Consider the following 15,445-nt stretch of genomic DNA (forward strand, 5'->3'; position numbering starts at 1 on the left):
TTGGCTATTGAAATTGAAATAGCCAATAGTAATGTCCCAATGCTTTTGAATGGGAATTTTTCTTTTTTTTTTTTCTCTATTCTGACATGCTCGTCTCAGAATAAAGAAAAAAGAAACAGCGGGGTTTTTCTCCTTGGCGGCAGGGAGCAGGAGACTCCCGGGGTGCCAGGGAGAGTCAGCTATTTGGAGATCAGTGTCCCTGGTTAGCAACCAGGGACGCTGATCTCTCTGAAAGTGGCCCAGCTGTCAGAAGCAGGCTGTCGGCCAGCCAATGGCCGGCCGCTCGGCCAGCTTCGGCTTTCAGCACGGCTCAGCCGAGCCGAGGCATATGCGATCGGCTCGACTGAGCCGCTCGGCCGTGATCGGGAGCTGTACGGGCTATTGTGAATGGCCCGTACAGCACCCCCTCGGTTCTCCTGAACCGAAGGGGTCCTGTGGCCGAAGCTAGCCGAAGGATCGGCCGAAGCTACGGCCAGATCCTTCGGCAGCTTTGTGAATAGACCCCTTAATTTAAAACCATTGAGATTACTGTGTACATTTTTGGTGCAGATAAAAAAAATGCACTGGTCTGGAGATGATGTGAATAAGCCTTAAATCGGAGATGAACACGATATTATAATAATTCACAAAGATAAGGAATCCACAGAACTTATTATCTTTGAGCTTAATAAAAATGTAAAATCAAAAACTGTATGATGTCTGTTGCCACACTACCCTCAGGCAGTTGCTGAGGGGCCTGGGACATCATGGAATAAGGGACCCTGTGATGCCATCCCTGGTGATAATGATATAGGTAATAAAGGATAGGGCGGATCTCTTCATGTGAATACATTTTAGTAAAACATGACATACAAACAAATAATACCCTGAGAATGGGGATATATATTAGGGATGCACCGATAGCGATACTAGTGTATATTCATCCAAATGCTCGATACCTTCCCCGAAGCTGGAACTTCCGGTCAGTGGAAGATTTTCTGTGACCGGTAGTGCTGTAGGGGAACATGGAGCCAGCTTCCTGTGCGATCAGGAAGCTGGACAGTGAGTAATGACCCGCCTCCCGGGTTCCTGATTGGCCAGGAGGCCAGCTCCATTCTGATTGGCTGGGAAGCCAGCTTCCCAGCTAATCAGCATCGAGCCGGCCGAACAGCCGCCTCCTTGTTGATAGGCCGGGAAACTGGCTTCCCAGCCAATCAGCATGGAGCTGGCCAAACAGTCGGCTCGATGCTCATAGGCTGGGAAGCCGGCTTTCCAGTGTAACACCTGGTGTGAGGTTGGGGGTTTGTGGATCACAACTGCGGAGGCAGAGTCGGCCAAGTTTCTTTGAGGGAACGTTAAGATGCAGGTTTCAGGTGGAAAGCCACACCATATCCCCCGGTTGATATGAAGGAGGAGCAGTCCTGTGGGAGTCATAACTGCGTTTTTGTTTCTTTTGTGCGGCTTCAACAGCCAATCATCATCAAGTCACCTTCCCAGCCAATCAGGAAGCTCGGAGCCAGGTCATTACTGACCAACCGGCTTCCTGATTGGCTGAGTAGCTGGCTCCATGCCAGCGGAAGCATCGGTCATCGTATTGGCGAATACCAAAAGCAAAGTATAGGTACTCGTACTCGATACCGAAAAACCAGTATCGGTGCATCCCTAATATATATATTTAAAATATATATATATACGCAAAACACACCTGTACTTTATCTTTGCATACAGTTAGCTATAACAATAGTGTGGTTGTGTTCATGTGCATACTGAATAAACTGAAGATTTTTAGGCATCTGTTTAGAAATATTGCAGTAGCTATAGTCCCCCAGCCATCTAAAACAATTCTAAATAATTCCAGACACAATCCATCTCTGTACTCGCTTTCCAGTAAATTGTTATATAATTATGTTTTACAGATGGAGAGCTGGAAGCAGAATGGTTACAAGAAGTGGGTCTTTCTACTCTTATCTCTGGCACTCAGGAACATGATGGCCAGGCTTTGTTGTCTACGCTGACCCGGGCACAATCAGCTGCTGTACAAAAAAGATACAACACTTATACTCAGACTATGAGAATAAAGAACAAGCATTCAGTGAGGGATGTGAGGGATATCTTTGGAATTAATGAATCAACAGTGAGTATAAACTGAAGGTTCAATAACAAGTAAACTTATCTTTTATTTGCATTCTCTTTTTTGGTATAAATTATTGTGTATTGTGCCCCACTTCATCCAGAAAGCTGCAAACATTGATATTTCACTGAAATATGGCAGTTTTCATATCCTCTGGTAGGGCCGGCAAGGTGGCATAGGCAGCTGCCTTAGGGGTGCTGGGGAAGTGGTGGTGGGGGGGGCGGCACCTTTGCCTGTGTAGGCAAGAATCCTTGCACTGCCCTGTCCTCTGGTATTGTAAGTTAACTTCTGCAGAGAATAGCATTGGTGATTCCTGTCTCTTTTTATGCATTCCTATAAAACATTACATTTATCTAATTGATATTTCAGATTTTGGTAGATGCTGAAGAGATAAATCACCTGACAGGTTCTTATGTCCCTTGGGGACTCTGTTGATTAAGTTCCTCAAACTGTACACCAGCTGTGGCAGTCTGGAGGGGTTCCCACTTTCTATGTATTTTATATATAATTTATATCATGAATGATCTGAGCAGAAATAACCACCTCTTCCTAATGAACAAGGACAGGCTTGACATTTTTGGTCATATTAGGTAAATGTAATTTTCTTACTATAGCCATGCGGCCATACTGTATAAGATGAATGATGTCACTGCACCCTGCCCCCTTGCTTCCATCAAGCTAGGGGTGGGAAATTCCCCACCCACACCTGATTGGGCATCACAAAAGGAGCTTCTATCCATGTTCAGGAGGAGCTCCTTCCTTGTTCAGGAAGTTAAGGTATGTTGTGTGAATGGGGACATGTTACAAATATAAACACTGAAATGCAATTTTTTTATAATAGTATGAGAATTCCGTGGGTAATTAATGAACCCTCTTTCCTCTAAAACATACTGTATACAACTAGAATCTGGAAACACTATAGGCAGGAAAAGTCTCCTCTATGCCAAGTGTATGGAGTGATAGTTTGTAAGAAGGCGCACTCAGCCTCGTTAGCAAAGGTCAGGAATTCCATAAGAAAAAATATTTGCAAATGTAACAGGAAACCTTGATAAAGCAGAGGAAGTTCAATGAATGAGGCACAAGCGTAAAATGTTTCTTCCTGTAGTGGTGTGCTTGAAAGAAAAGCAAGCTGTTCTGAAATGTGAGGAGGGACGATTTGTTAATTGTATTTTCACAGCTGAAAGAATGTCAGTAACATCCTATGAATGCAAATCATAATACAATTTAGCATTTCCTGATAACATTTTAGGTGCATTCTAGGATATTGTACTGAGATTACTGGATGCATTTATTAAAAGTATATTTGATAAAGCTTAAACTTTTTTCAGTTTTGGATAGAGTAGGTGATGGTTGAAACCCGTCAGGTTTTTTTTGCCATCCATGTGCCACTGGACAGAATTAACTGCACATCCTGCTCTATAGATACAGAAGGTGATATGAAATATCTCCAGTTTAAGGTAAATCCTTTCTTAGATAATTGCCACCAGAACAAGTGTTCCCATTGGAAACTTCCCCTTTTCCTAGTGTTAACTCAAGCATTTGGATTTTCCCTCACTTTCTGTCCCAAGGACAATAAGCAATCAGAAAAGAAAAACTGGCATGGGTTCTAACTAGGGATGCACCGATACCACTTTTTTAAGACGGAGTACGAGTACCGATACTTTTGATCAAGTACTCACAGATACCAATTACCGATACTTTTTCTTAAAGGGACAGGCCATATTTTTTCTAAAGCAATACAAACTAATGCTTTAAGGTCACTTTCTTAATATTATGATTCATGAGATGATGAGGGAGCAATGACGCCGGCTTCCCGGCCAATCAGAATGCTAGCTTCCTGACCAATCGGGAAGCCGGGCAGCGCGTCATTGCACGCTACCCGGCTCCATGCTCTCTCATCACAAGTGAGCACGGAGCCGTTCCCTGGCCAATCAGGAAACCGGGCAGCGTGTAATGATTCGCTGCCCGGCTTCCTGATACAGTACTCACCCAAATACTCGGTATCGGCACCGATACCGTTACTAGTATCGGTATCGGTGCATCCCAAGTTCTAACCCTTCCATACTCTGTCCAAAACAAGAAAAAGGTTTTGGCTATACATAAACTTAATTTCAATTCAGACCTAGCTTCTGATTATAAATTTTAATTGACTACAATTCATGTTCACCAAACCAAATCACTATTCTGGAATTCCATGTCCAGTGTAAAGTTTATTATACCTTGTAACACCACACATGCTAATATCATGTTGTTTAAAAAACTTTACTTGGACTTGTACCACTATTGCAACTTTTGCAGTACCTGTATTAACTTATTAACTTGTGTATTATTAAAATTACATGTCCAGAATCCTAGATTGCTAAAATGGAACCTTAGGTGTACCTACAGTATTACTTCTATTCACTGGACCATCTTGTGCAGGAATTCTTTCATAAGCAAACACTCGTCTGCAGAGATTACTTGTTTGCATTTACTACATGTGTATCCTAATTTGTATCCCAAGTGGGCCAAAATGCCATTCTCGAAAAAAGGGCAACATAGAGTCAGGAGTCAGGATGTTGTCTTCTGCACAAAGGTCAATTGAGCCCATAGAAACACTTGACTGTTGAGGGTTGGTTCACATTATTGCACTAGAAACCTGCAGGTCAAACATGAGTCAAGATGCTTATGGTTAGAGTCAATTGGTGATGCACTAGCATTGCATCCAACGATGTTCCTATCATCTTAGCTAAGCACTGTGCATTAGCCCAATAACACCAGTATGTGTTTACCCATGTGATAAAATGTCAGGAAAGCATTGCAATGCAATATTTTCATTAACCAGTTATTTAGCAGTATGTTTTTCCCTAACTCCTAATGTTATGAGTCAGTGGTGAGAAGAGAGGGCCTCTAATTCCTTAGAAACAATAAGTCTCAGAAAGGTCCCTGTAGTTATTTACTTTGCTCCTAATTGCAGTCCTCAGTTATGTGATACTGCTGTGCAAAGACAGGAGACAGCATGTGTTCATTAAGTTGGCAGAAGAGCAAATGTCTGACCTTAGGTGACTTCTGACCTCCAACTCCCAGTGAGTTGAGTCATTTGATTGAGTAAAGTATATGTATAGGCAGGTTTTAACAGCTGTCTTTATCCCTGTTGGGTTAGTCCATGCTCTCTATTTTCATAAAATACGGTAGTAAGTTTTGGAAATTAAAAAAATTGTACAGTTGTCAGTAGAACAGAAAGTGAGGGAAAATCTTCCCGTGAGGATCCCTGTTCTGGTGAAAATTGTCCAAGGGAAATTTTCCTTTGGAGAGATTTCCTCTCACTCCCTGTTGTGTCTCCAGGACAAGACGTGAAGGGAACTCTCCTCATTATTACACAGACAGCAAAAAGAAAACTGGTAAAAATTGGTAGGAATTTTAACCTTTTCTATTCAAAACTAAACATGTAGACTCCCTTCATCTGTATGGCCAGTCCTGTGAAGCCTCCTCTCTAAGACACACCTGACCATAGTCGCAGAAAAGAGGAGACACCGTTCCTATAGTACCAGTAGCCAACGGTGGAGGGACATTGCTGTTTGCCACCGTTGGGATTCCTGGCTTAGGGGACATTTTGTGGCCACCCCTTTAAAACCCATAATAATATGAAAAATAAAAATAAGCTAGGATTCACTTGCTGCCTGTCTAACAGTTGGAGATCAAAAGGAACTCTTACCAGATAAAATAAAGTTAACATATATGCGAAATGCTCCTATTTAACAGTTTGTTAGTCCAGATGGAACTAAAACAATACTGCTTCTAGCACCCTCTCTAGGTCCTCTTCAAACTGAGCCCTGGCTAGGGTGAAGAATCATAAAGCAAGGAGTGTCTCCATATAAATCTGCTTGAGGGGATCCCAACCAAGGTTTTAAGTAGCCAGGAAACTCTGAGCGCTAGGGTCAACATAAAACAGAAGTCACCAACTTGCGCAACTTGTGCATTGGTACCAGTATCTGTGCCGATGCCGAGTATTTGGGCGAGTACTCGTACTCGTCCCAATGCTCAGATACTTAGCCCGATACTTAAGCTTCCGGTATCAGGATGCCAGGCAGTGAGCAGTAAGTCATGTTGCCTTCCTGATTGGTCAGCTTCTCGACCAATAAGGAAGCCAGGCAATGCATCATTACACGGCGCCTGGCTTCCTTAATGGGACTTCTGGTATCGGTATCGGCGAGTACCGGGAAAAAAAATATCGGTACTCGTACTCAGTACCGAAAAACCAGTATTGGTGCATCCCTATTTTTAACTCTTAAACGGGTTTGATCTGTTTTATTAACTCTTTAACCTCAAAGAGCTGCTTTACCAGGGATGCAGTGGAATTACCTAAAGTGAGAACAAAGTACAGCAGCGTTCCTGTAAGAAGGTAGGAGCACTGCAGGACTGTTCAATACTAGTTTTTCACCTGGTTATAGCAGAAAAACTAAAGTAATATTGTACTTTTTAACTTGGAAATCTGGTCTTCAAAAGACAAAAGTCAAATCCCAGGCATTAATAACACCGAAAATGTTTTTGATGAAACATTCATTATTATCTTGTCATCAGCTCTTCCAGGGTGGGCGAGGGGGAGTTTCTTGGGAGAAACTGTCGAAATCAGTGGGTGCTTGTTAATGCATCTGTAAAATTTTCATTTTGATGTACTGTATAACAAACCAAGCAGTTTTATTATTCAATCTCTATGTAGTGGGCCATTCAGTTCTTTTGATTTGAAGTGCAGACATACTCATACTATAGCAGTACTGAGCCTTTAAGGCTGGCAATAGATGAGCGATTTTCCCACCAAGAGGAACAAACTTTGAGATTTCTGCCTGCCAATTGTCATATTACCAGCACACTGAGGCTTGTGAGATTTTACAAGTGAATGCATTTAGTAGTGTTTGTATTGATAGTAGTTAAAATGTGCAGTGGTAATAATGTTGGTATACACAGTACATTAACTTATTTATTAATTTATCTGTTCTTTTCCTGTATCCTCAAAATGAGTGTTATATTTTATCAAAGCAGTATTTTTCTCTTTCTTTATTTCAGCCAACATTTGAACCTTTACCAGTATCTCCTCTTCCATCAAACGGGGTCCAAAGACCTGTAACGAAACCAATTTGGAAACCAATTACATGTAAGTCAGATTTGAACTCTTAGTAAACTGTAGAGTGTAACTGTTTAACTTTTTCTGTTGAATAAAATGCAAGGTTTTGTTACAAGAAATACCTTCAATAAAAAGTTAAATCAGGACCATCAGCATACGCAGAAACATCCGTTAGAAAGTTTATTGTTCATACATTATCAAAAGACAAATCATTATTGTGTTGCTGGGTTGCCGCTTAGATTTTTAAATTATATATTAGCATGATTAATATCCTCATTTTACCTTTTGAAGGTGTGATTTTTCATTTACAAGGGTTTCTGCAGCTCTTGGGCTATTGATATCACATTGATATTAAAGTATAACTCTGGGCAAATAAAATCTTAACACTTGGAGTGGGTCTACCTTTGCATTGCAAGGGTTACATGCTCGTTTTGTATAGGGAGCTAAAATAACAGAGTTGTACTGCTAGACCGGTCCCTTCAGCCTTGCTCTCCCTCCACTCCAGCGGTCTAAGGTCCAGTGAGTCACCACGTCCTATACAGTGTATAGATTGTGAGGATGCCATTTGCAGGAGTGGAGGGGAAGACAGACTGAAGGGACCAGTCTAGAAACCAGCCAAGATCATGGTTCAGGTGAGACTCCTTGGACAAAACGAGCACTTAACCCTTGCAGTGAGGGGGTAGCACCACTGCAAGTATTAAGATTTTATTTGCTCAGAGTTCTTTAATATTGATATTACACATATATGATTGCCTTATTTTTAAGTAATTTTATTTGTGCTCTGTCCTTTGACTTGTGAATCATAAACTGTGTGAGAGATTTTCCTTTAGATGATTTTGGGCTTAAGCCAATGTTATATTGAAGGTACTTTTCATGTAGTAGCTTTAGCATTGTAAGCCTTTGGGTGAGGGATGTTCAGATACCAGTTCAGATACCAGTGCCAATATTTGGCATTTTCACAAAAACTACCAGGGTCACAGCGGTTGCAGCTGGTACCTAGCTGTGGCGCTCCACCACTGTCCTGAAATCATTAGTCTGTATTGTTTTAGAAAAACTGCCACATGACAAAATGTATCAGTACTTGTATCTGTGAGTACTTGGACAGGTATCAGTACTTGCACTTGAAAAAATGGTATCGGTGCATCTCTTATATTTACTTCTAAAAAAAAAAATCATACATTAAAACAGGGATGCAAACATTCCAGGAGCTCCGTATGCTCCTTACAAATGACAGCTGCCTCCTAACTATTGGATTTTTCTCTAGTCTAGTCTTGGAGCTGGAAAAGTATCTGTACATGTACTTGTACCGAGTACAGTACTTGGTATCTGAACATCCCTACTTTGGGTTGTGCATGTCCAGTAAGGTAGTTTAGCTGGGCTAACACAATGTGAGAAATAGTAAAATGAGAAGTTTTTGTAACTCTACTGGTACTGAAGCCGTCTGAATATCAAAGAACTGTAAAACAGCAGTCACAATAAATCAATATACAAAATATTTCTACTCCTATAACTTTCTCCTAAAGAACACTAATCAAATGTGAATAATGGATTCGTTATGGAGACACTAATGGCAAGGCTACTTTAAATGTTGTAGTTTATATCAGCTCACGCATATACTGTATTCCTAAACTAATTTAATTACACAATTATCCCCAAAGTATGACCTTTGTTTAATGAAGCAAAAAGCAGTGCAGTCGGTTATGACAGCCAGTCACAGTTATAGATTGATTGCACCGAGCAGATCAAAGTCATATTCTGATTATTTTTGCACTCTGCTATTAAATAAAAGCTTATGGGGCTGTTTACTGAAGGAGAAATCTCAGTCATGCCTGTGTTTCTTTCAAATACCCAGGAGGACAGCAGTCCGCATAGGCTTTTAAATGGGGAATGTGTACTTTTAGTTAGTGTGATCAAGACCCGTACAGTTTTTAGACAGATTTAAAAAAAAATACTGTATATACTGTGTAATTGTTAAACACAATCATGATCTTGACCCTAGATCAAGGGTAGGAAACCTTAGTACTCCAGCTTTAGTGGAAGTACAAGTCCCATGAGGCGAGTCAAAACACAGTCATGACTCCCAGAGGCAAAGGCATGATTGGATTTAAAGGTTCATCACAGCTGAAGTGCCTACCATGCTCTAGATTGGCATGAACATTTCTGAAGCCCAAGGCAAACACTTTGCTAAATCAGATCCTCTTTTTTTAATTCTTCATAACCAAACTGGACAGAATAGGGTGGACTTTTACTCTTTTAGTATAACAGCGGCAATATATTTTTCAGGTAATAGTACAGCATCTGAACTGATTAAACTGAAAACTGTACACTGAAAATTACACAATATATTTAGGGTGATGGCCCTGGAGAACTGTAGGCTGCAGGGGAGGACTGGGCTGGGGGGTAAGGAAGGCATTTGCCCCCTCCCCCTTGGACCAGTACTAATATTATATGCTAGGTTAGTGTTCCTGAGTGGAGATACTTTACCACTTAGATATCAATGCGGCAAACACAGTCAACAACACATGACAACATGTTTTTAGTTATCTGCTTCCTCTTCAGACTTGTGTTCACTATGTCTGACAGAGGGAAATCTTTCAGCACCAATTTTCCCTGCAGCTATGAGATGTCATTAGACTGAATGCATAGAGCCACACAAGAAGCTGATGCTGGAAGATATATAAAGGTGTGCCACAATAAACCATGACTTTTTGCCATGTCTGTGACCAATGCAGCACCATAGCATGCTTTGCATGGCACACTTTCTAGGGCTCACAGAGACCTGCCCCTACCATCAAAGGGTTAGTTGGTTGTGTTTAGCCCCTAGGCCAAAGGTTCCCAGTCCTAGTAGGCTGCTTTTGGGCCTGCATCATTGGCATCAGTTTAACAACAATTTGTGGTGCTTTTGAGATCATTCAGAAGTTACTGACAGGTGCAATTGACCTCCAGTTGACTTTCTTCTGACCTGCGTTAGACTTGTTTAAAACTTGTTTTGCATACCCATAGTCATGTATTGGAGTGCAAAACCTGCCTAACGCGAACAAAACTGGCAACACAGGCCCTTAGACAGGTTAGAGTCTCTTATTTAAGTACTCTTAGATATGTATGTGTTATCTACAAGTTATCTATGAGTAACATATTTTTTACATCATTACAAATATTAGAACATTTTAGCAACATGACTGAAAGCAATGAGCTCCTACAAGAATTTTTCACAAAAAATTGACTTTTATTATTATTTGGAAATAACGAGCGGTATATATTGTTTGTGTTGTTTCAGCTAACAACTGTGCTTTAGAAAAAGTCAGTCCGTCGGTAGCAGAAGAGCTATCTTTTGAAGTATCCTTTTCAGAGACCATTGTTATTGATGATAAAGATAAAGAGAAGCAGAAGAAACACAGAATAAAAAAGGATGATTGTATTTTGCCTGTAAGTCCTAATAGAGTAATTTATAAATAGTATGTGATTTTCAGATAGTATATGGGTTAAAGGGAGCCTGTCATCATGATACCTTCCAGACTGAAAAGCCTCTGATGGAAGAGGTTATTCACTGTCCCTGCCCCCAGTCACATACTGTTTCTACAAATATAATATACATGTTTAGCTTCACTGTGATAGAAATGACTACACTGAACTAATAATTTATGTGGGGTCAGGAATAGTTGCTGCAGTTAGAAGATGTTAAGTTTGGTGAGCATTGTGACAATTGGATTAGTGTAAATAAGTGTTTGTCACTCCTGATTTGGAGTTTTAAGGTATTCTAAAACCAAAAAAGTCTAAAGTATGTTTTTATTATTATTTTGTATACAATAGGGAGGGTTAGAACTGCTGTTTTTTTGAGCATCTGTCTCTAAGAATATTTTCCTTCACTCCCTGTCCTGTAAACTTAACAAGTGATAGAATATCTTTCCAAAGTGAAATTCCCTTAGATGGTTTTCATGAGCTGGATAATGAATGGGTTATGGGGGTCCAAACCTCCCACATATGTCCATCCATTGCCCAGGCACAGTAGTGGATGTGCAGAGCTTGAATCTTTTCCACCCAGCCCATCGAGTCCCTGGATAGCATGTCCTAACAACAAGACCATTGTACGATGTCCCGCCCACCAGAGTGCCTGGCTTTGGGATCTCATTGGCTGGCAGATCTGCTACCTGTAGTGTCTTATACTCACACCTACTACTTACTACTGACTTCTGCACTCTACTTAAATCGTGACCCCTACACTCTACATTACTTACTACTAACCCCTAAACACTGCGTTACTTACTACTCACTCCTGACCTCTAAACTCTTCAAACTTTCCTTACTTTTTTACTTGTGCCTTGCTAGGTTATCTCATACACCTGACCACTGCACTCTGTATGCTATATTGTACAACAGTTACTGGGAGCTAAGTAGTCACTGACTATGTTAATACATTTTTTCAAGATAGACTGAGTACAGAAAAGCATATGTTACCAGGTACACAATGAGTAGGCTCCAGTTTTAATCGCCTGCCATGGTAAGCATAATGTTGCCACACTCGCTATTATTCTCCTATTGCTGAACACCCTGTCCCCCAGCAAAAAAATAATCTATGACCTTGGTCATTGGAACAGGTATCCCAATGGAGATCTGTAAAAAATAAGTCAAGGCAACTGGACTTGCTGTTTTTTTCTTGAAGACGTTTCACTGGACATCTGACCGGCTTTCTCAATTCAGAATGACTTACAGCTTAGTGAATTGAGCCTGTTGCCATTGATACCTCACCTACTTACTTGGTGCTCTTTTGCTTTGTTTCTTGCTGGAGCTAGACTGCCTCAAAAGACCATGCTAATTAAACATAGAGAGTGTCTTATGCCAAAAAGTGCATTGTGTATTTTTTTTAAGCAACAGCTAAGAATAGTTTTATTAAAATCAAGTTATCATAACATTTAGTCACATGTAAAGACTAGCTTGACGTCAATAGCAATGTAATAAAATGTAATGTGAAAAGTAATCAGCATTGTTTGTATATCTGGTCCTCTAACACAGCTGTATTAGTCGTCTGGGTTACAAATTGTGAAAATTGTTGTATATCCAATGATATCTAAATCTAAGACTGGCCAGAGATTTGTAGAAGATGTCTTACTGAAATCTGCGGGGAGTGAAACATCTGCCCATCATTAAACATAGTTCTGTGCTGGCTATGAGATTCTTTCGGACATGGTTAAATGCAACACACACAATATAAAAATATTCATCCTCTCTCCTCCATAGAAAAGGAACAATGGCCACTTACTCACAAAGAGATTTTCACACTAGCTGAAAAACCTTTGTGTATAGCAATGGCCAACTTCAGCCATGAGAAGAGCTCATTATGGAACTCTATGAAATCTCCCATAACCTTCTCCTTGGGAAGCTAAAATTTTCAAATTGGATGCATCACTTGCAAACACTAGGCTATGTATGCCCACCCTAAGCCTATTCTTTAACTAAAACTGTGGCCAGGCAATGAACTCCAAGTATTTACCTATTAGAACTGGGCAAATCCTATACTTATTGCAAAATAAATAAAATTAAGTTTTAGTTTCCCCCTTAGTTTTGGCCTAAAATATAGAAATTGCATGTTCAAAATATTAATGTAGAAGGTTCAGTCCTTTTGTAGTAATTTTGCATTTCAAATAAAACACTTATCTTTAAATTAAAAGTAATAAGAGTTCATGCACACAGCTCTATGAAATTATATCAACTGGTACACAGGATCTTGCTGGCAGAAGCTGGCAGCAAAAAAAAGTGCTCGGGATTGCTAGGACACATAGCGGCAGCTTCCTAACAATGAAGGATGGTAGCCGGAACGGAGGTACCTGCATTCTAACGACCAAGGACGCTAGGTGGCTCAAGCTGCCTGCATCCTAGCATCAAAGGATGCTAGGCAACAAGAATCTACCTGCATCCTAGCAACAAAGTACACTACGCAGCTTGAGCTACCTACATCCTAGCAATAAAGGATGCTAAGCAGCCTTTCCAGGTAAAATAATAATTTTTTTCATTATGTTTCAGAAATTCATGGTTTGGAAAAGCAGGTTTGGGCTAACTGAAGTAGAAGATTTGTCTTTTGAAGACATGAAGAAAATTCACTATCTCTCACTTATTGAATTAACAGCTTTTTTTGATGCTTTGGGGATTGAATTAAAAAGAAATCGAGTTATGCGAATCAAAGGAAGAGGTATAATATTTGCTTTAGGTCAGATGTTTGTTGTGTTGCAGTAGAGGTAATATTTTAATGATTGTGCTCTGTTTGCATCCTTAGAAAATGGTCTTTTCGGAGTTCCTCTGACAACTTTATTGGAAAATGATCAAAAGAAAGTGCCTGGTACTAAAGTTCCCCTAATTTTTCAAAAAGTAAGTATGCAAACAGAAAAAAACATCATCTTCATTATCTCCGCTTTTACAAAATGATTTACAGTATTCTGTATGTGATTCAAAAATCCATGTTTAATATTTAAAAGGTAAAGTATATATTGTAGGGCTGCAACTAACGATTTTTTTCATAATCGATTGGTTGGCCGATTGTTTTTTTTCCGATTAATCAGATAATAATAAAAGAAATACAATTTAATAAATAAAATAAAATACACATCTAGAATGTCACAAAAAGAAAGTTTACTTCAGAATAAAAATGCATGCAACATTTTTTGCAATAGTACGGCATTTTGGTACTACGCATTCCAATGCAGGCGATCGCACTGCGGGTGGGAAGAGTGTTTGCATGCATTCGTGGGGGGCAGGGGACTTTATATACTTTTTAAAAAATTATTTCTATTTACTTTTATTTTTTAAACTTTTTTTTGTTAACTTTATTGCTATCACATGGTGTGGTTCAAAAGTCCCCTATGTGATAGCACATTGGAGTTGACAGGTTCTCCTTAAGGTGACATTAGGGGTCTACGAGACCCCTAGGGTCACCTTTCAACTTTTTAGGAGCTACTCAAGCACACATAGCTTGAATATCTTCAGCTAAGGAATGTACACACAGCAGGTTCTCCTTCAGGTCCTCCTCTGCTGATTGACAGCAGGCAGTGGGCGGGTGCAAAAGCCAGCCTGCTATTGGTTATTTCAAATTGCAATGGCCAATAGCAAACTGGCTATTGCACACACCCACAGCCTCCGAGCCTCTCCAACCCATCCAGCAATGCCGTACCTAGCTCACCTCCCCTCTCTCGGCCCCAGTGCCTGACAGCCGGTCTTTCTATTCTCTGATGCCCGCTGCCTCTGCCAACACAGGCGGGGGAGAGCAGCAGGATCGGAGGTGACAGACTTCAACAGGAAGGAGAGCAGCAGAGTCGGTGGTGGCGGCCGCACGCGGGGGGAAGAACAGCTGAGCAGAGTGGCGGCAGCGCGGGGAGGGGGAGAACAGCTGAGCAGAGTGTCGGCATTTCGGGGAGGGGGGAGAATGGCTGAGCAGAGTGGGAGCGGCACGGGCCATTTGGGGCGGCTGAGCTGAGTCAACTAATCCAAAATCGACTAATCGATAATGAGAATCATTGTCCACAAACATACAGGCACAGCAAGGCAAGCCATTCCCCTGCTTCCTTCTTTCCACTTTTTCCTCTTCTTTGCTCCCTTCTCCCTTCTTCAGTCTAGTAGATGGGTCTAGTAGATGGATAGCTGGAGACTGCTCTGTCTCTTATGATCTTGGACTGAAAAGGAAGTTCTGGGAAGCTGAGCTCAAAGACTTGAAGCCAGCTGTTCGGAAACATGGTAAATGTAAGTGCTTAGGCAAAAGAATTTAAGAAATACTTTGCAGGGCATTGTATAATTGTATCATCTGGATTTATTATTGAAAAAGGTTTGAGAGTTTTAAACTACATTAAACTCCTTCCACTTAGGGAAAGGGAGGGGATTTACTTACAAATTCCATGATTTTCTGTTAATCTTACAATTTTGTTTCTGTATATATTTATATACATGTTTATCTTACTTTTCTTCTGTAGTTATTACAGAGACTGGAGGAAACTGGATTAGAAACAGAAGGAATATTGCGGGTGCCAGGTTCAGCCTCTCGAGTTAAGGTAGTTGTAAAATACGCAAATAAAGATTTAATGGTTTCGGCTCAACAGTTCATATATATTGTTAAACTGATGTTTTATTATTCTGTATATAAAATCTTTATTTTACAAATTAACATTTAATACCAGGTGCACTACAATGAATACCTTCATACCAGGTTTGAAGGTTAGGAATACTGCTTATCTGGGCATGTTTATAGAATACAT

At 40.4% G+C, this 15,445-nt stretch overlaps 1 protein-coding gene across 1 annotated transcript in view; it reads left to right on the plus strand.

The window, feature by feature from the left end:
- ARHGAP28 (Rho GTPase activating protein 28) overlaps positions 1 to 15,445 on the plus strand; it is a 118,101-nt gene that overhangs the window by 78,689 nt on the left and 23,967 nt on the right. Inside the window, exons 3-8 of the mRNA XM_018553969.1 lie at positions 1,896 to 2,113; positions 7,154 to 7,241; positions 10,489 to 10,637; positions 13,230 to 13,395; positions 13,480 to 13,571; positions 15,164 to 15,241. Coding sequence (XP_018409471.1) covers positions 1,896 to 2,113; positions 7,154 to 7,241; positions 10,489 to 10,637; positions 13,230 to 13,395; positions 13,480 to 13,571; positions 15,164 to 15,241 — 791 coding nt within the window. The remainder of the gene's footprint in view (positions 1 to 1,895; positions 2,114 to 7,153; positions 7,242 to 10,488; positions 10,638 to 13,229; positions 13,396 to 13,479; positions 13,572 to 15,163; positions 15,242 to 15,445) is intronic.

The sequence above is a fragment of the Nanorana parkeri genome, unplaced genomic scaffold (genome assembly GCF_000935625.1).
Source record: "Nanorana parkeri isolate BGI_ZX_2015 unplaced genomic scaffold, ASM93562v1 scaffold7, whole genome shotgun sequence".
Taxonomy (NCBI): Eukaryota; Metazoa; Chordata; class Amphibia; order Anura; family Dicroglossidae; genus Nanorana; species Nanorana parkeri.